Consider the following 20,015-nt stretch of genomic DNA (forward strand, 5'->3'; position numbering starts at 1 on the left):
CACAGATCTCTGTTTCTTTCTATCATATGTATTTTGTAACCATTGTCTATATTGCAATTCATTTGATTATTACATGGAACATAGAATTGTACAGCACAGGAACAGGCCCTTCAGTCCACAATGTTGTACCAAACATGATGCCAAATTAAATTAATCGCTCTGCCTGTCCTTGATCCATATCCCTCCATTCCTTGCATGTGCTTATTCAACAGTGTCTTCAACACTCCTATCATATTTGCATCCACTACCAGCCCTGGCAACTTATTCCACACTCCTACCACTCTCTGGGAAAAAAAAACCTGCCCCATACATCTCCATTGATCTTTCCTGCTCTCACTTTAAATGCATGCCTCTTAGTTTTAGAGATTTTGACTCTGGGAAAAAAGATTCTGACTCAACCCCATCTATGCATCTCATAATATCATAGACTTTGACCAAGACTCCCTTCAGCCTCCACCAGTCCAGGGAAAATAATTTGAGTTATTCCAGTCTCTCCTTATAGTTCATACCCTCTAATCCAGAGAGCATCCTGGTACACATCTTCTGCACGCTCTCCAAAGCCTCCACATAATTCCTGGATTGTGACAATCAGAATTGAATGCAATACATTGAGTGTGGTCTAATCAAAGTCTTTTCAAGCTGCAACATATAAAGCTGATTCTTGTACTCAATTCCCCGAACAATAAAGGCAAACATTCAATGTGCTTCCTTTACCATCCTATTTACTTGCGTGGTCACTTTCAGGGAGCTATAGACTTGAACCTCAAGATCCCTCTGTACATCAATGCTATACGTCAATTGAATATCATTCTGTAAGTTTATGAATGTTGTCGTGTTTTTATCTCTGTCCTCCTCTGTATTCATTGCATCCCCAATTTAATTTTGTCTACAAATTTTCAAATTGCAGTTGTAAAGATTCCTTCAGCCAATAAAATCACTATGATCTATTGAGGATCAACATCCCTGATCTTCCTCAGTAGTGCCTACCTCTCCCAGTAGGAGTGCTAAGGATCCATAGATTAATGTCTAATCGTTGGGCCCGAAAGATATGGGATTGCACCCACATCATTAATAGAGAGCAAGAGGGGAGGCAGCCAATGGGAAGGTGGTCAGTTAGGTATCTATCTCTTTGATCTTATGGTTTCATCATTGGCATTTGGGTTAGTCTTGTCACAACATAAAGTCACAAAGACCTGTGGAAATATCTAGCCAATTACATCAACTACATTGTCCTTTATCAACTTCTTCTGTTACTCCTTCCAAGAATTCTATAAGATCAAGATTGACCTCCCTCTATAGTCATTTATGTATTTGACTAAAAATCCCATTATTCTTCCAACCATGATATTAAAATGTAATATTTCTTAAACTCCTTTTATAAAATATAGGAATCACATTGATTAATAATCTTTAAAGGAGACAATTGTATCTTTTGGAATAAAATGCATTTTGTGAATGAGGAGGTGTAATCATTTGATCTAGTTTATGAGAATAAATTGGCACTTTGTGACATCTCAGAAGAAAAGTAAAACACAATATTTGTTGCTGATTAGCTGTCTTTATTTCTATCTGAACAGTCACCAGCCATTTGGAATATCCATCTTTGCTGAGAACATATACTATGCAGATTGGAAAACCGGCACTATTCGTCGAGTGAACAAGTACACTGGAAAAGATATTGTGACCATCAGCCTAAAACCATCCTTTTTACCTCCAGCCGATGTCAAAATAGTGCATCCATTCCACCAACTGACAGCAGAATCAGGCTCACAGTCAGCAGGTACAAATCTTGACTAACAATTTTTCTCTAATGGATATATTTTAGTGTATTCAGAATATTCTACACCACTGCAGTTATAGTATATATATTAATTTCTGAATAATCATCTGAACCAAGTACAACTTGGCATAGGGAAACATAGATTAATGGTTTGAGTATGTGACTGAATGAGTGGGACAGGAGGAAGGTGCACAATTCATGGATCACAGGAGTGATCACCATACTGGTGAAAAAATGTTTGCTCTATTGGGCTCAAATAAAGATAGGTGGGTTTAATCTGGTGACAATTACTGAGACATGGTAGTAGTTGCGATTTTTATGGGGAAGGGATGTAGTTTCAGGTGATGGTGGGATGTTAAATCCTCTGAAAATGACATTAGGTCAGAATTCTGAGATCACCATACCCACTTCCTGTTTTCAACAAGTATATTCAGAGGTGAACTGCGAAGTAAAGCATTTAAATGTTCAAATAGTCAGTTAAGTCCTACTTTAATCATTTGAACCAAACATTCTAAATTTAAAAGGAACTAGATTTACTTCCCAAGGTGTGAGGAAAATTGAGTCGCTAAAACACATATATTGTGGGGTACATTCTGCATTGAAATTGACAGTCTGAGAACCTGTTGATCAATGAAACTGAAGAGTTTCAGCCATGGTCAGGTAAGTGGCTGTTACTTACAGCATGCTTCCTCAGTCAGAGTATTCACGGATTGACAGGTTGTTAGAGATGCCCCATGACAGTACAACAAAATGACCAATGACAGCCCCAACAAGCTTTGCAGTACACGTTTAATAGGAACAAGAGACTGTGGGAAGGGCTCAGCACTTAAAACAATAGCCGGATGTTTATTATAGTAAGATTGAATGAGCAGCATTCTTACTATCCAACAAATAAGAACATTTCATACCAATCAGTTATTTCTTTTAAGTCTTTTTTCTAAAAAAAACCAGTTGTAATATTACAAATAGGGTTCAACTAAAATTCTTCATGATAATCATAGATATAGATTCAGAAAGATGTATATAAATCACTTAAATACTCAAAAAAAGTTTTAAAACTAACAGAGAAGGGCCTCTCTATCTCTTATTAAGGACAAAAGCTATGAGAGTTAGAATGGTAAGAAATCTTAAAGAAACTCTGTTACAGTCTTCTTAAAAAAGCAGATGCAGACACCATAGTTGAGAGATAGGAGGTCACAAGCAACCATGGAAAGTTCAGTTTCCCACACACTAAAATGAGCTCATTCAGATCATAGCAATAAGATTAATAATTGAATCACATACTGGGAACCCAATCATAGTTGAATAACCCAGCATTAATTAACAAATAGTATACATGGGGAGGGAGTATGTGCCGCCGTGTATACAAAATATGTATAAAAGATGTTTTACTTGAAGTTGAAATTAGAGTGCCATTGACTTTTCTTCCAATCTGTGCTGCAGATTAAGAGGGTAGTTGAACTCTTACATCAAGGTTAGATTTGGGAGAAGTCTTTGGCCTCATCTTGTATTGTACCGGTGGAATACATGAATAAAATTGCCATGTGCCTCAAGCTCTGCTGTCTCCCAATCTTATCTCTGGAAAGATTTGCTCCAACACAGGTGATCACCAACTTATTAGAAGATGCTTCTGCAATCTTGCACTTTATCATGCAACCATACTTCCCTGTTCCCACCCTTCACCACAGATTAGAAACATAATCCCTGCACCTTTGACAAGGAATAACTGGAGCAACACCAAGACAAGCTGCCTATCACCCTCACCTTAACCTCCTTCCACCTATCGCATTTCCAACGCCCCTCCCCCAAGTCCCACCTCCCTACCTTTTATCTTAGCCTGCTTGGCACACTCTCCTCATTCCTGAAGAAGGGCTCATGCCCGAAACGTTGATTCTCCTGCTCCTTGGATGCTGCCTGACCTGCTGCGCTTTTCCAGCAACACATTTTCAGCTCTGATCTCCAGCATCTGCAGACCTCACTTTCTCCTAGTTTTTTCTTCATCCCCAAGCCAGAGGAAATGGACATATGAACACGCTTCACTGAGAAGAGATCCTCAACAGAAACTATAAGCAGACTATTTGTTATTGTTCAGGAGCATCAGAGGGCTAAATGTCAATGTGCTACCCCTGTGAATTGTAAAATAACATGAAGCCACAAATATGAGAAACCATGCCAAAACTGATGAATGACAAAACAAAGCATGAATAGCGTACAATGGTTCATGAATTCCATGTGCTGGATCAATGGTGCTGGAGTTCAAGTACAATAAATCTACCAGGATGCTGTTGATGTTCTCCATCATAGACATAGTTAGACTGTGGAGAGAAACCAGAGTAAACGTCGAGTGAGCTTTCCTCAGTTCTGTTTTCTCCCCATAAATGCTGCCAGACCTTCTGAGCTTTTCTAGCAATTCTGTTTTTAACCCTCCTCTTCCAGTCAGTCCTTGTGAAAGTCACATACTTCATTCCTCGTTTGATCTCCTTGTGACCACATTGACATAATGGCCATAAAATCAGACCTATTAACCTCTATTTGTGCCACTAATTCATTTATTACATTCTAAATGCTACATAATTTTGGTAAAGAGCCATGAATTTTGCCTTGTTCCCCCTTTGATGCTATTTGCTGTTTTTTTTTGAATGCTTGAACACTCTGAAGCAGCATCCAAGAAAGTAGAATTGTATTCAAGTATAATGGTAGCGTGTAATAAGACACTCTGCTGGTTTCAGCAGGGAAAGCCATATCCTGAGTGAATGAAAAACACTATCAAGCCACTATCAACTGTGGTTAGATGAGGAATGAGGAAAGCATGTTTTTATCACTAAGTTGTGACCGAACACTGGTCCGATTCAATGGAATCCGTGAGATATCAAGCTCAGAAACTTTGCCTCAGAAACTTCAATTCATGGCTTACCATTTAACTATCCAGAATGTTTCACCAAAATGAGCAGTGTCAAAGGAACTGCAAGATTGTATTCGGAAGAAAATGCAAACACATCTTACTCTGTAAGTACAATATTCACTTCAAAGACAAATTGAGGATCGAACTTGACAAGATTGCGCAAGATGGAATCATTCAAAGAATACGAAAACACACAGACTGGTGTCATGTAGAAAGATGAGTCATTGAGAGTATGCCTTGATACATGACACCTAAACACAGCTTTGAAATGATGTCTTTACAAAACACCCATTCTCAGAATTAAATTCAAAATTCTTCTTAAAACTTGATGCCATGCATAGTTACTGGTCAGTGCATCTGGTCAGACAGTACTATTTTCATTGGCTCTCATTTAGGTTATTCGTTAGCCAGGATTTCAGTCAAGCTCATAATAACTGTATTTCATCCATTGTACGAGGATGTATTTGTGTAATTGGTGACAAAGCTGTGATAGGAAGGACAAGGCAAGTACATATCCAGAATCTGCAATTATTGTTGCAAAAGGCATGAAATGAAAGACTGATATGCAACAGTTAGAAATTTCACATCAATGTGTCACAGATGAACTTTTTCAATTCTATTTACTCCAATACATCCTGATCCAAATGAAATAGAGAACACAAAAGTCATACCAACTCCTCAGGGAAAAATGATCTTCAAAGATGTCCAGGTCAGTTCAACTTATTATCATAGAGTCATAGAGATGTACAGCATAGAAACAAGACCTTTAGGTCCAACCCGTCCATGCCATCAGATATCCCAACCCAATCTAGTCCCACCTGCCAGTACTCAGCCTATATCCCTCCAACCCCTTCTTATATACCCATCCAAATGTCTCTTAAATGTTGCAATTGTACCGGCCTCCACCACTTCCTCTGGCAGCTCATTCCATACACATACCACCCTCTGTGTGAAAACGTTGCCCCACTTACCCTAAACCTATGCCCTCTAGTTCTGGACAACCCCACCCCAGGGAAAAGACTTTGCCTATTTACCCTATCTATGCCCCTCATAATTTTGTAAACCTCTATTAGGTCACCCCTCAGCCTCCGATGCCCCAAGGAAAACAGCTCCAGCCTCTTCAGCCTCTCCCCATAGCTCAAATCCTCCAACCCTGGCGCCATCCTTGTAAATCTTTTCTGAACCCTTTCACGTTTCACAACATCCCTCCAACAGAAGGGAAGCCAGAATTGCACGCAATATTCCAATGTCCTGTATAGCCACAACATGACCTCCCAACTCCTGTATTCAATACTCTGACCAATAAAGGAAAGCATACCAAACGCCTTCTTCACTATCCTACCTACCTACGACTCGACTTTTAAGGAGCTAAGAACCTGCACTCCAAGGTCTCTTTTTCAGCAACACTCCCATTAAGTGTATAAGTTCTGCTAAGATTTGCTTTCCCAAAATGCAGCACCTCACATTTTTCTGAATTAAACTCTACCTGCCACTCCTCAGCCCATTGGCCCATCTGGTCCAGATACAGTTGTAATCTGAGGTAACCCTCTTCGCTGTCCACTACACCTCCAATTTTGGTACTAACTGTACCTCTTATGCTCGCATCCAAATCATTTATGTAAATGACAAAAAGTAGAGGACCCAGCAACGATCCTTGTGGCACTCCACTGGTCACAGGCCTCCAGTCTGAAAAACAACCCTCCACCACCACCCTCCGTCTTCTACCTTTGAGCCAGTTCTGTATCCAAATGACTAGTTCTCCCTGTATTCCGTGAGATCTAACCTTGCTAATCAGTCTCCCATGAGGAACCTTGTCGTACGCCTTATTCAAGTCCATATAGATTACATCTACCGCTCTGCCCTCATCAATCCTCTTTCTTATTTCCTCAAAAAACTCAATCAAGTTTGTGAGATATAATTTCCCACGCACTAAGCCATGTTGACTATCCCTAATCAGTCATTGACTTTCCAAGTACATGTACATCCTGTCCCTCAGAATTCCCTCCAACAACTTGCCCACCACTGACATCAGGCTCACTGATCTATAGTTCCCTGGCTTGTTCTTACCACCTTTCTTAAACAGTGGCACCACATTAGCCAACCTCCAATCTTCTGGCACCTCACCTGTGACTATCGATGATACAAATATCTCAGCAAGAGGCCCAGCAATCACTTCTCTAACTTCCCACAGAGTTCTTGGGTACACCTGATCAGGTCCTGGGAATTTATCCACTTTTATGTGTTTCAAGACATCCAGCACATCCTCCTCTGTAATATGGACATTTTGCAAGATGTCATCATCTATTTCCCTACATTCTATATCTTCCATATCCTTTTCCACAGTAATTACTGATGCAAAATACTCATTTAGTATCTCCCCCATATTCTACGGCTCCATACAAAGACCACCTTGCTGACCTTTGAGGGGAATCTTCACACATTTCTAATTTTACTTTAAAGTCTTCAGCACTTGGAGAATTATTGAGGCAAAAAGTATACCTTTGAAATGATGTGGGGATCAGCAGGACTTCTTTGAAGCTTCAGTAAAGTCACTTTCAATTCATTATAAAACTTGTAATTTTACAGCACTCCTCATGAGATCTTTCTGGACAATTGATTGGGAAGGTATTTCAGGAAAGTTAAACACATAATTGTTTGTCCACTTATCACAAGTCCAATGGTCTAGCTGAATGTATTATTTGCACAATCAAAAACCTAGTCCTCAAATGTAGCCAGGCAAGATCTACACATTCTAATGTCACACTTGAGAGCAATACTTCAGAGTGCAACCATTCCATCACCAGTGGGGTGCATGTTTGACTCACATACCAATTTATGGAGTCGTATTCAAAGTGCTAATTTTGAAACTCGAGGGCAGCTTGTAAAACTGCAACAGATAATGACAAATGAGCTTAAAATAAAAATATGGATGCAAAATTTTGAAGATTACACAGGGAATGACAATTTTGTGTTCACGATCCCACAGGAAGCAGATGGCACTCAGCCGAGGTAACAAAATGTGATCTGAACTGGTCTATACACACATAAGTTAACACAATGGTGAGATGGAACTTGTTAGAAACGAAAATCGCTTCTCAATAATCGCTCTAGACAAATTCAGGAAAACAAAGTTTTATTAACAAGTCAAGTCTGCAGAGTCGGGCACCCTTAAAGAAAAGGCGCGCTGAGGCTTACAAAGTCTCCATTATTTATAGGACAAGTCCCTCCTCTCCTTGGCTCCAACAAGCCATGAGGTTCACATTCTTAAAAACATCATTATTTTTATCACAAAGTCTGCAACAAAAGGCTCCAGAGTCTCCAAAGTTTGTTGTTTTTCTCACCCTGTAGTCTTATCAGTCAAAAGCTTTAATCTTGAAACAGATGTCTCAAGTCGCACTCCCATCCTGGAGTCTTATCAGCGAAGGACTCATCCTTCTCTGCTGTGTGAATGGCTTCATTAATCAAGAGCCTGCTCGCTTTCACTATAGCTCACAAATTGTCAGCATTCTGCACAATTTAAACTACTCTACTTTTGAGTATATAAAATGGTTGTTCGAAAAGAAACAAAAGTTTTGTCTTTTATTATAGATCAGTCTGTGGTCCAGGCACATCTTAAAGTTTAAACCGAAATTACCTCTTACAATTCCACCCTTTTCTTTCTTTAAGATGTGCCTGACCAAGATAAGCCCCCCCCCTTCCCTCAAGGGCCCGGGAAATCCTTGGTCTTTCGCAGCAACATCACTTTAAGTTCCCGTGTCCCATGTTGTGGAACCACCACTGCCTGGAGTCGGGAAATATTTTTCTGAATTAAAAACTGAATACAGGGAGTTAGGCAGGGTAATACGAGAAGAAGAATCATGCCGCCCCCAACCACCAGCAACGCCGTGCGCCACCAGCTACCACCTAGGAGACCATCCCACCATCCGATGCCACTAAGAGGACGCCAAGATTGTACTGGCACATGGGCCAATCTCCGAATTTCATCGGAAATTTTCAAAACCGCTTTACCATTATCGTCAATTTCTAGACAGCAGTTTGTCAGGTTAAATTTCCCGCACACACCCCCCTCCGAGGCCAACAGATAATCCAAGGCAAGTCGGTTTTGATATATAGCAGCCCTCATCTGATCCTGCTGCTGAGCCAACAGCTCTAGGGCCAGGGCAGTCCGGTTAGTAATGACCTCTACGACTGCTTGGAGCCTGATAATTCGATTTAGCATATAGATAGGAGTACGATATCCCCATGATCCGTCCTGTGCCCAAGTAGCCGGCCCATAGTATTCAATAATCCGGGCCGGTGGCCACTCATCCCCCCAATCACCGACTTGGATATCCCTTGGCGACCTACGCAGGGAGTCAAAGAGTTTAACTCCCAAATCATCGCCTTCCTCCCGGGGTAATAGGAAGAACGCAGGTCGTATTAGACCCAGGAAGCATACCCCAGCCCATCCCATGGGCAGTTTGGAGTATGCCTGATTACCGCATATCCAAAATAGGCCATCTGGAGCAGGCCCTCCCTGCCTCACAACGTCATCCCACAACTCCTTTACCCCAGGGACGCCCTCATAAGGACCAGGACCACTGCAATTCCAGTATTCGGATTGTTGACCCCGTGGCAGAGTCTGGACAGGATTATTCCAGCATTGATTCCCCTGACAACCACCGCTCCACACTCTTTTCATGCCATCGGAAGGGTCAGCACTGAGCTCGTAAGAGGAGGAATCAGAACGTAACCGAATGCAATTTTGATGATCTCGGTTTGCAATGTACCAAGCAATATTCTCAGGCCACCATACTCGCGTGGTTGCATCCAATATATTCTGACAGGGGCTAATCCCTACCTTCACGGTCCCCTTGCCTTCAATACAGAACTGGCCCTCAGGGCTGTTTGTCAGTCTCCACCCCTGGCTTTTTCTGTCGTTGTCACGAGTCCAAGTGGTTTGCAGCAATTCCCCTATGTCTAAGCTTTGACCAGTCCACGGCCATTGTTCCGACATATGCGGCCCCCCACAGACCCAGCAATTGCTAACATTTAAAACAGTGGCTATTCTAGAGGTGAGATCAATAAACAGGTTTTGTGTAACATCAGGGAGTTTAATCTGTCCTTCTACCTCTTCGTATACAGATGGCACTTTAGGGAGCACGACCGTTCCCTGTCGGTCTTGCTCTTTCCCCAACCCCCGATCAGGGATCTGTATCTTGGTCTCCTTGACTCTGTCAACCTGCTCCCTGAGCAACACGGAGGATAGGTCCCGCCTCCCAGTTTTGCTAATACACACCCAGCGGTCATTTATAGGGCATCCATGGATTTTGCCACCGTATCCTTTATTATATACCTGATAATAGGGTCTCCCATCCTCCCAACATTCATGGCGTGCACTCACATCGTAACACCTATCGTCCACATAGGAATGGGACACAAATGATCCCGAATAGATTCGAATCCCAAGTCTTACTGTAGTTCGACATTTGTCACATCTCCCCTCACCCTCCCCCACATACAGGAGTAAACTGATCAATATCCCCACCAATACAGTCCAAGTAGAGTTCATTATTGCTGTCTTTTCAGTTTTACCGACAACGGCTTGTCCCCTTGTTCGCATGTCCAGGTGCTTTCTTCTTCAGGCGGAACGGGCCCCTTTATCCTTGATGCGTGGACCCACCCTTTTTCTTTCGTTCGAACAGCTGCCTCAGTTGTTAACAGAACCAGGAACGGTCCTTCCCACCGCGGCTGGAGCTTTTCGGCCTTCCAGGTCTTAACAAGTATCCAATCTCCGGGCTCCACCTTATGCAGGAGGAAGTCGAGCGGCGGAGTCTGAGCCAGGAGACCTTTCCTTCGGAGTTCTGCAAAAGAACGGGATAAGGCCAGTAAATAGGTTCGGATAAATACATCCCCCCCTTGTAGAGTGGGACATCCATCAACCTTACTCCAATACGGTAATCCGAAGAGCATTTCATAGGGGGAAACCCCGACATCTCGGCGAGGTGCCGTACGTATCCTCATTAGGGCAATGGGCAGGCACTTTGGCCAGGGTAACTTAGTTTCTAACATCAGCTTAGTCAATTGGGTCTTGAGCGTGCCATTCATTCTCTCAACTCGACCCGAACTCTGAGGATGCCAGGGTGTGTGGAATTTCCATTGGATGCCCAGGGCATTACAGATCAAATGGTGTAGCTTAGAAATAAAATGCGTCCCGCAATCGGAGTCAATAGATTCCATTATGCCATATCTCGGGATTATGTTCTCTAACAACAGTCGGGCCACGGTTGGTGCATCGTCTTTGGCAGTTGGGAAAGCCTCTACCCAGTGAGTGAAATGGTCTACTATTACTAGCAGATATTTCCATCTCTGTACTGGGGGTAATTCTGTAAAGTCAACTTGGATCCTCTGAAATGGCCTAATCGCTAGGGGCTGACCACCAGCTGGCATAGAACGCATAGTTTTCTGATTAATACGCCGGCAAGTGGGGCATCCGACTACCTCTTGTTGGGCTAATGTGTATATCCCCCTGCATACATAGTCTCTCAGGATCGTGTCACACATGGCTTGCACCCCCCAGTGGGTCTGATGGTGTAATCGGTGCAGAATACCCCGGGTGATCTGTTTGTTCAGTACTTGTCTCCCATCAGGAACCGTCCACTTCCCGTTAGTATCTAGCCGGGCACCCAATTGATCCATTTTATCAATCTCCCCCTGGGTGAAGACGGGTTGTTTAGCGAGGCCCTCCCTCAACGGTATTAACGTTAACAATTGGACGGATTTTTCGACCGCTGCCCGCTTGGCTTCCTCGTCTGCCAGCCGGTTTCCCACCGCTTCCGGTGTCGACCCCTTCTGGTGACCGGGTACATGGACTACTGCAAGTTCCGTAGGTAACGCCAGGGCTTCCAACGTTAGGCTGATCATTTGTTCGTGAGCTAATTCCTTTCCCCGGGAAGTTATCAATCCTCGCTCTTTCCAGATTTTCCCGAAAGTATGAACGACTCCGTATGCATACTTTGAGTCAGTATATATGGTCCCCACTTTCCCTTCCAACAGCTTCAGGGCCCTCTGGAGGGCGTACAACTCACAGGATTGGGCTGACCACTTCCCGGGCAGTCGTCCAGACTCAATCGTCCGTTTCGTTGCACCATCTATAACAGCATAGCCACTGTATCGTACTCCACTGATGCACCGGGAGGACCCGTCGATATACAGTTCCTGTCCCTCACCCAGCGGGGCTTCTTGCAGGTCCTCTCGGCTTTTGGTCTGCAAGTCCACAAATTCCACACAATCATGCTCCTGTTCCCCGTCTGCAGGACGTCCGTACAGAAACTGGGCTGGGTTGCAACTGAGATCTTTTGCAAAATTGAGATCGTTCCCGGTCATCAAAATCGTCTCATACTTTAGGATGCGAGAGTCTGTTAACCAGCGGTGAGCCTTCTGAGCCAGTATGGCACTAACCGAATGTGGGGAGTATACTGTGATCCTTCCTCCAAAGGTAAGTTTCCGGGCCTCTTCTACTAACATTGCCGTAGCTGCCACTGCCTGTATACAGGTCGGCCATCCACGTGACACAGGGTCTAACATTTTTGACAAAAATGCAACCGGCTGACGTTTCCCTGCCCGCAGCTGAGTGAGCACACCCTGGGCAATTCCGCCGGCGCTATTAACATATAACTGGAACGGTTCCTTCAGGGTGGGTAAAGCCAATACCGGAGCTCGAATCAGTTTATTTTTAATAATATTAAATCGCTGCTCCTCCTCATCTGACCAGTCCACCTTTTGTCCTTCTTGTCCCAGTTTGTCGTACAAAAATTTTACTAAAGTGGTGTAACTTTCAATCCATATCCGGCAATACCCTACTAGTCCCAGGAATTGTCTGACTTCCTTCTTCGTCCTGGGTATTGGCATACCCGTAATTCCTGATATTCGTTCTGGCGTGATACGGCGGTGCCCCTTACTGACTTGATGGCCCAGATATCTTACTTCTCGCTCCACAAACTGGAGTTTTGTCCTGGAGACGCGTAGACCCTGTTTCCCCAGGAAGTTCAACAGGGCAACGGTGTCTGCTCGTACCTCCTCGTCTCTTGGTCCTGAGAGTAAGAGATCATCGACATATTGGAGCAATTGATTCTCCGCGTTACACTGAAATCCTTCTAAGATCTGCTCCAGTATTTGTCCAAACAAATTGGGTGACTCCGTGAATCCCTGCGGCAAGACCGTCCATCTTAACTGTCGCTTTCGTCCTGTGAAGGGATTCTCCCATTCAAAGGCAAAAAGGTTCTGACTTTCTTCGTCAAGGGGGCAACTCCAAAAAGCATCCTTCAGATCTATTACGCTGAACCATTCATGTTCGGGGGGAATTTTACTCATTAACGTGTAGGGATTAGGTACCACCGGGTATCTAGCCTGGACTACTTCATTCAACCCCCGCAGGTCTTGCATCAGCCTATATGTCCCGTCCGGCTTCCTCACAGGGAGTATTGGAGTATTGAAAGGGGACATGCATTCCTCCAGTAGTCCATCTGTGATTAATCTTTCTATCACAGGTTGTAACCCCTCCCGTCCTTCCATAGCAACCGGGTATTGTTTCCTTCTTACCGGGCCTCTTCCTGGTAACATGGTGATTTGGAGAGGTTTGATGTTTAGACCCCCTCTGTTCCCCTCTCGGTACCAAACTTCCGGGTCTATTTGTTGATCATCATCTTCGGTGAGGGCGAACAACCTTACCACCATTTCCCCGTTACTTGGTACCGTTCCGATCCCTAGTTTGACCTGCAAGTCTCTTCCTAACAAATTAAATCCCGCCGATGGCAGTAGAAGGAGGTCTCGTTTAGTAGTTCTGTTTTCATATCCAATTTCCACGTCCTCTACCACTGGGACTTGTAATTTCTGTCCTCCAATTCCAGATACCCCCATAACTTTTCCTCCTGCTCGGGTGCCGGGGGGTATTTGGATTATACTTGATCTTTCGGCTTCCGAGTCCACCATAAATGTGATCTCCGATCCTTGGGGCCCTACTTTCAAGTTTACCAGAGGTTCCTGTCGATAGTCCTTTTGCCCCAAGGGTAGGAACCCCCGACCTCCCTAATCTTCCTCCATCAGGGCGTACGACCTCACCTCCCGCTTGTAGCGGGAGCACTCTCGTTTAAAATGTCCCTCTTCATTACAATAGTAACATCTGAGTGTCCTCTTCATTTCCCTGTCGCGGTCTCGCGTTCCTCCACTCTTCCTTTGTTCCGGCCATGGTTCTCTTTTCCTCTGCTCTTGCCACGACTCTCCCCTTTCCTGTTTCTGCCACGGCTCTCCCTTTTCCTTTCTTCCAGCTGTCATTTGTTGCACCGTTTGCATCATTATCTTTGTCGCCTTCCTTTGCTTCTCATCGTCCCTTCTCACCTTTTGCGCCTCTCGTAGTAATTCACTTAAAGATTTACTATCCCAATCATCCATTTTCTCTAACTTCTTTCGTATGTCCGGCCAGGCCTTTGATACAAACTCTACCCGTATGAGTTGTTGCCCCATGTCCGTCTCATGGTCCACCCCAGCAAACTGCTGCACATTCTTCCTAATCCTGTCTAGGAAGTCCGTAGGGGTTTCCTCCGGGTTTTGATGATTACCAAAGGCCTTGGTAAAATTGTGCCCCTTTGGGGCTGCGTGTCTTATTCCTTTTATCCAATATTCCCGCATGTCTCTCATCTTGCGCCGTCCTCCCTCCGTGTTCTTATCCCACTCGGGGTCGGTGAGGGGAAACTTCTGCTCCCCTCCTTCTCCCCCCTCTCTCTCCCAGACCAAGAGCGCAGCTTGTCGTATCATCTGACGCTCCTGGCTAGAGAACAATGTTTTCATGATGGAACACATCTCTTCCCACGTGTAAGTATTCGGACCCAGGAACTGATCCAATTGTTCAGCAAGTCCCATGGGGTCCTCTAGTAGACCCTTCATCTCCCTCCTGAAATTCCGTACTTCAGTACTCGTCAAGGGAACGTTCACATATCCCGTCCTTCCTTCCTCGCCCCCCATGGGCACTTCCCGGAGTGGATTCATTCTTGCAATCGAGACAGGGTTTTGTCTGTGACCCTTTTCAGCTTGAGATCTGGTCTGTACCCCTGAGGTAGTTTGTGATTCCTCCCAATCTTCTTCCCCTTCCCCTGAATCGTCGTCACCCGAAGGAACATTCTGTGGGGCAGACGGGGTCACGTAGGGCGGCGGTAAGTGATCTAAAGGGTCCCATTCTTTCTGCCCTTTCGAGTCTTTATTAGTTACCTGCATTTGACAAGATATCGTAACCGGCAGCCAACAAAGGGCATAATCACTTTCTTCCAGATTAACATCAGGTTTTGAATTGACATATAAAATGAGGGCTTGCCGGACCCAGTCTTCGTCAGTACCGAATCTAGGCCACCACACTGAGTCGCCCTGAATAGGTTTCTGGGACCACTTTTGACAGTATTTTACCATCTTCCTTTTAGATTTTCCCTTTCTTCCAGCCTGATCCCAATTATTTAGCATTCTCCCTAACGGACTATCGTCAGGTACCCCGGGGTATGTGTCATTGTCCCTGTTTAAGCCTACCTTTCCCTTAATCACCTTAGATCCCTTATTTCCCATTTCCGAGGACTTCGTATTTTTCCCGTGATAATCTATCACAATGTAGCCAATTCCCGGACCTTCAGTCCCGTGATCGCCCAGGTTCCTTTGCAGGCACCCCCGGTCTTTGGATTCCTGTGTCCTACGTCTCTGTGACACAAATCACAGGCACCCCGTAGGTACACGTTCCTCCTCAAACACGGTCTCTGCAAAATCCCTCACAGGCGAGCCCCGGCCTCCAGATTCCTGAGTCCCACGTCTCTGTAGAAAAAAAATCCACAGGCACCCCGTAGGTACCCAGTCCTCCGGAAACACGGTCCCCGCAAGTTTTGTCTTACCTGGGTTCGGTGCACCGAAATTACTCGATCGTTAACCGTCCCCACTGCCTCGGGTACACCCCTCCTTTGTTTTCCTGAGCCTCCCGGATATCACTCGCTCAAGCCGCACGGGGCGACAAGCAAGGAATCAGGGACTGCTGAACTCAGCAGGGTGCACCTTCTCCGATATCCTTCCTCAACTCCCCTTGCGGCCGGAGTGTTGATCCCGGACGAGCCCCCAAGTTGTTAGAAACGAAAATCGCTTCTCAATAATCGCTCTAGACAAATTCAGGAAAACAAAGTTTTATTAACAAGTCAAGTCTGCAGAGTCGGGCACCCTTAAAGAAAAGGCGCGCTGAGGCTTACAAAGTCTCCATTATTTATAGGACAAGTCCCTCCTCTCCTTGGCTCCAACAAGCCATGAGGTTCACATTCTTAAAAACATGATTATTTTTATCACAAAGTCTGCAACAAAAGGCTCCAGAGTCTCCAAAGTTTGTTGTTTTTCTCACCCTGTAGTCTTATCAGTCAAAAGCTTTAATCTTGAAACAGATGTCTCAAGTCGCACTCCCATCCTGGAGTCTTATCAGCGAAGGACTCATCCTTCTCTGCTATGTGAATGGCTTCATTAATCAAGAGCCTGCTCGCTTTCACTATAGCTCACAAATTGTCAGCATTCTGCACAATTTAAACTACTCTACTTTTGAGTATATAAAATGGTTGTTAGAAAAGAAACAAAGGTTTTGTCTTTTATTATAGATCAGTCTGTGGTCCAGGCACATCTTAAAGTTTAAACCGAAATTACCTCTTACAGAACTGAAGATAGATCAGGTCTGTTCTAGTTTCCCAATGATCTCTCAGTCCTGTTGTACCATATAAGGTCCAGAACACAGAAAGAAACAAGAGGCAAAGTCACCATAAATGTGAACTAGATGTGTCAGTAAATTACATAATGAAGCTTCTTAGGTTCACATTATTGTAATGAGATAAACTTCCGTGTGTGTGTGTGTGTGTGTGTGCATTATCACAACTCTTCTTGAAAGTCTGCTTCATGTTTGTAAACTGTAATGTCTGCTTCATAACCGATACTGTGATTTACTTCTTCAAATAAACCACCTATATAATCAGTCCCTGATGAGGATTTGATTATTATGACAATGGCCACAGTGGCATGACTGGCTGGGCAGGAGGCCAGGGTTGAGGGTGTTGGGGGTGTGTGGTTTGGGGAGGCTGTGTGTGTGATGGTCCTGCCAATATAGCAATTAGCTATGGCCTTGATTGAGGATGGACCCAGGTACAAATGAGTGACATGGGTATGAGTGTGCAAAAAGAGGTTTACTCAGGAAAGTAATTGCATTCAAAGTAGGTGGCTAGCTGTAGGCTTTCCTGATTCTGAATCTCTTGATTCAGTGCTGAGTGTCTTTAATGAGGGACCCCGACCTCCTGGAAGCACCCAAGCAAACACGAAGTATATTTGTCGTGTTCCCACCACGATGAGTTCTCTACCTGTTAGTGAGTTAACGCAAGTGAACTGAGCTGTCCATGAATTGACCTGGAGGAGAAAGTGAGGTCTGCAGATGCTGGAGATCAAAGCTGGAAATGTGTTGCTGGAAAAGCGCAGCAGGTCAGACAGCATCCAGGGAACAGGAGAATCGACGTTTCGGGCATAAGCCCTTTCCTGAAGAAGGGCTTATGCCCGAAACGTCGATTCTCCTGTTCCCTGGATGCTGTCTGACCTGCTGCGCTTTTCCAGCAACACATTTCCAGCCATGAATTGTCCTGGCCCAAACATATTCAGGTGGACGTGGAATAGTGGTAGTAACCCTCCAGCCCCATCACCGACCCCCAGGAGCGCCAAATGCACCATAGGGTTGAATAGAGGCTTCCACCAACTGAGACAGATAGCTTGGTACAAACTTATGAAGAATGGAGGTAATCATAGGTAATCACAGTCATAGAGTCATAAAAATGTTGATTCCTTGTCTACAATGAGCCAGTTATGAATGAGAATTGCTGGATCATACAGTTTGAATTTCCATAGATTCCTCAAGCAGTCTGTGTCCACATTCTTTCCAGCCAGTGCTTCTTGCAGTGCTTCTTCCAGCCAATAGCACCAATGGGAAAGGCAGATAAATGACCAACCTAGTACATCACAAATTTAAGAACTTCTGTAGCATTGTCTGAGAGTGGCAAAATTGTGCATTGGTAAATAGATTTTCTAATAATTATTAAGTTTAAAATAAAGTTCTATTCCACAAACCTTAATTTGCAAACTGTAATATCATTCATGGATAGAGGAAAAACAGTTTTGAATGATTTGGAGGCTTGCAACACTTTCTGGATAAGCTACCCTGATGGGCAAGGCACACTTCTGGAAATTCATCCCTAAGATCTCAATTCACATTACCTTGACATTATTAAAAGGAGAATCTGAAAACTGTACCTTTAACATTGTTGCTTTCCTGTTTCTGTTAGCTATTTCTGCAGAAAGAGACAATGGAAACATCTGCAAAAAAGACTTGGAAGAAAATCACTGTGAGTGTAAAGAGGGCTATGTTCTGAGTGACGATCAGAATTCCTGTGAAGGTAAACTTTGCACAATGAGCTGGCAATTTTCTGAAATTGAACACGATTCCTTGCAACTTTGGTGTTGTGCTTGATGCCAAGATGAACTTTGGACCATTTATGGAATGTTTTGGACCATGAAAGGAATGTTTGCATAAGATGTGCATTTGAAATAGTAGGGAGAAATTTTGCTTCAATGCTCCAAATGTTGGAAGCGTATATCTGATCATGTCCAAATATATTTCAATCACTATTTTTTACTGGGTTATATAATTTGCTGGGAAAGGATGTGCTAAGAATATCAAAGCGGGACATCTCCCATTATATTTCCTCATTTATCTGTCTACCATGACTAAACAGACCACATTTTCATGTTAGATGCTTCTATTAATTGTAGGGAGGTTAATTGTTTGCATGAAGATGTAAAATCTGCAGTTTGGGGAAAAATGCTTTAAATTTAGATTTTGTTCTCTGCAATGGTAACATTATTTAGAATATATCTGTCAAAAAGTATATATATATATATATATATATATAAAAGTGTAAAATATATTTAACACATCTCGCCCACAGAAGGCATCAAAAGCCAACACAGGCATTTTTGATTTAGATCATTTTAAATATGCCTGTAATTATGTTTTGCTTGGATGTTTTAAATGGTACAAATCACTTGCATGAAGCAAGATTTCAATGACACATCAAGATGGTTTTTCTTCACTAACTGTATTTAAGGCTGAGGTGAAACAACAGTGTGGAATGAGAGAGAGTTCAGATGATGAGGCCTACTGCCATATTATTGCCCAACCTGGGATCATACAGTACAATGATATCATTTGGCTTATCTTCTCTATGAAAAAACTGTTCAATTACATTCATTATTTCCTTATCACCTGCTACACTGTAATACTTTTATTAGTTCCAAATACAATATGCAACTTCTCTTTCCTCTGATGTATATATCTCTGTATATTCAGATGTCAATGAATGTGCATTTTGGAACCATGGCTGCACTCTAGGCTGTGAGAACTTTCCAGGGTCTTATCGCTGCTACTGTCCAGAAGGCTTTATACTGCTGCCTGATATGAAAACCTGTCATGGTAAGGTTTCATGCAAGTATTTTTGTGAAAATCTAAGAATAGTAGGGGCAGGAACATTCAATCCATTGATTCTTGTATCTCCAGTAACCTTTGAAGAATTTCAACCAATGTCATTTTCTTTAAGTGAATCTCTGTATTGTCCATGGATTCCAGAACTTCCAATGAATAAGACAGGTATTATTTACACTGTTGGGTGCCCCAACGCTGGAAGATCTGTAACTGTTCAAGAAGGCAGCTCACATTTTCCAGAGGAATGAGGGATTAGCAAAAGCGTTGTCCTGGCCAGCAACATACACATTCTGTGACAGAATCTTTATTGACATTGAAGAACTTGTATTGGAATAAAGATAAAATACTGCTCATGCTGGTTCCCTGAAATAAAAACAGAAAGTGCTGGAGAGTCTCAACAGGTCTGGCAGCATCTGTGGGGAGAGAAATAGAAGTAACATTTCAAGTCTGTTTTGACTTCTTCGGAATTCTTCAAAACTTGCCCCTTTTCTAGTGCTTACATCCATGGCTAATTTGCCTCCCATTTTTTCCTTGGATCTGACCATCATCAATGAAGTATTTTGGACTGTTTTGTTACATTAAAGACACTATAAAAATATAAGTTATTGTTGGTGATTGTAGAATCATAGAGATGTAGAGCATAGCAATAGACCCTTCATTCCAACTTGTCCTTGCCGACCGGATATCCTAAATTAATTTAGTTCTATTTGCCAGCACTTGGCCCAAATCCCTCTAAACCTTTCCTATTCATACACCCATCCAGATGCCTTTTAAATGTT

The 20,015-nt window shown here is 43.4% G+C and overlaps 2 protein-coding genes across 7 annotated transcripts in view; one reads left to right on the forward strand and one right to left on the reverse strand.

Moving 5' to 3' along the window:
• Positions 1–20,015, forward strand: part of egf (epidermal growth factor) — a 172,406-nt gene that overhangs the window by 58,284 nt on the left and 94,107 nt on the right. For all 4 annotated transcript variants that reach the window (XM_087981173.1, XM_087981118.1, XM_087981124.1 and 1 more), the window contains exons 5-7: positions 1,578–1,780; positions 18,041–18,151; positions 19,105–19,227. In XM_087981173.1, the coding sequence (XP_087837299.1) occupies positions 1,578–1,780; positions 18,041–18,151; positions 19,105–19,227 (437 nt within the window). The remainder of the gene's footprint in view (positions 1–1,577; positions 1,781–18,040; positions 18,152–19,104; positions 19,228–20,015) is intronic.
• Positions 7,805–16,126, reverse strand: LOC148152084 (endogenous retrovirus group 3 member 1 Env polyprotein-like). Of its 3 annotated transcripts, none has more exons than XM_087981252.1 (2): positions 16,078–16,126; positions 7,805–10,525 (listed from the first exon to the last, which is right to left on the reverse strand). In XM_087981252.1, the coding sequence occupies exon 2, from the start codon at positions 10,282–10,284 to the stop codon at positions 8,383–8,385; it is 1,902 nt and encodes a 633-aa protein (XP_087837378.1). In that variant the 5' UTR covers positions 10,285–10,525; positions 16,078–16,126; the 3' UTR covers positions 7,805–8,382. The 3 variants fall into 3 exon arrangements, with proteins under 3 accessions (XP_087837378.1, XP_087837364.1, XP_087837433.1); XM_087981238.1 differs by lacking the exon at positions 16,078–16,126 and adding an exon at positions 15,587–15,689; XM_087981307.1 differs by lacking the exon at positions 16,078–16,126 and having other exon boundaries at positions 7,805–9,387; positions 10,257–10,658.

Source organism: Chiloscyllium plagiosum, unplaced genomic scaffold (assembly GCF_037043375.1).
Source record: "Chiloscyllium plagiosum isolate Xiang-an unplaced genomic scaffold, Cpla_swu_hap1 HiC_scaffold_1, whole genome shotgun sequence".
Lineage (NCBI taxonomy): Eukaryota > Metazoa > Chordata > Chondrichthyes > Orectolobiformes > Hemiscylliidae > Chiloscyllium > Chiloscyllium plagiosum.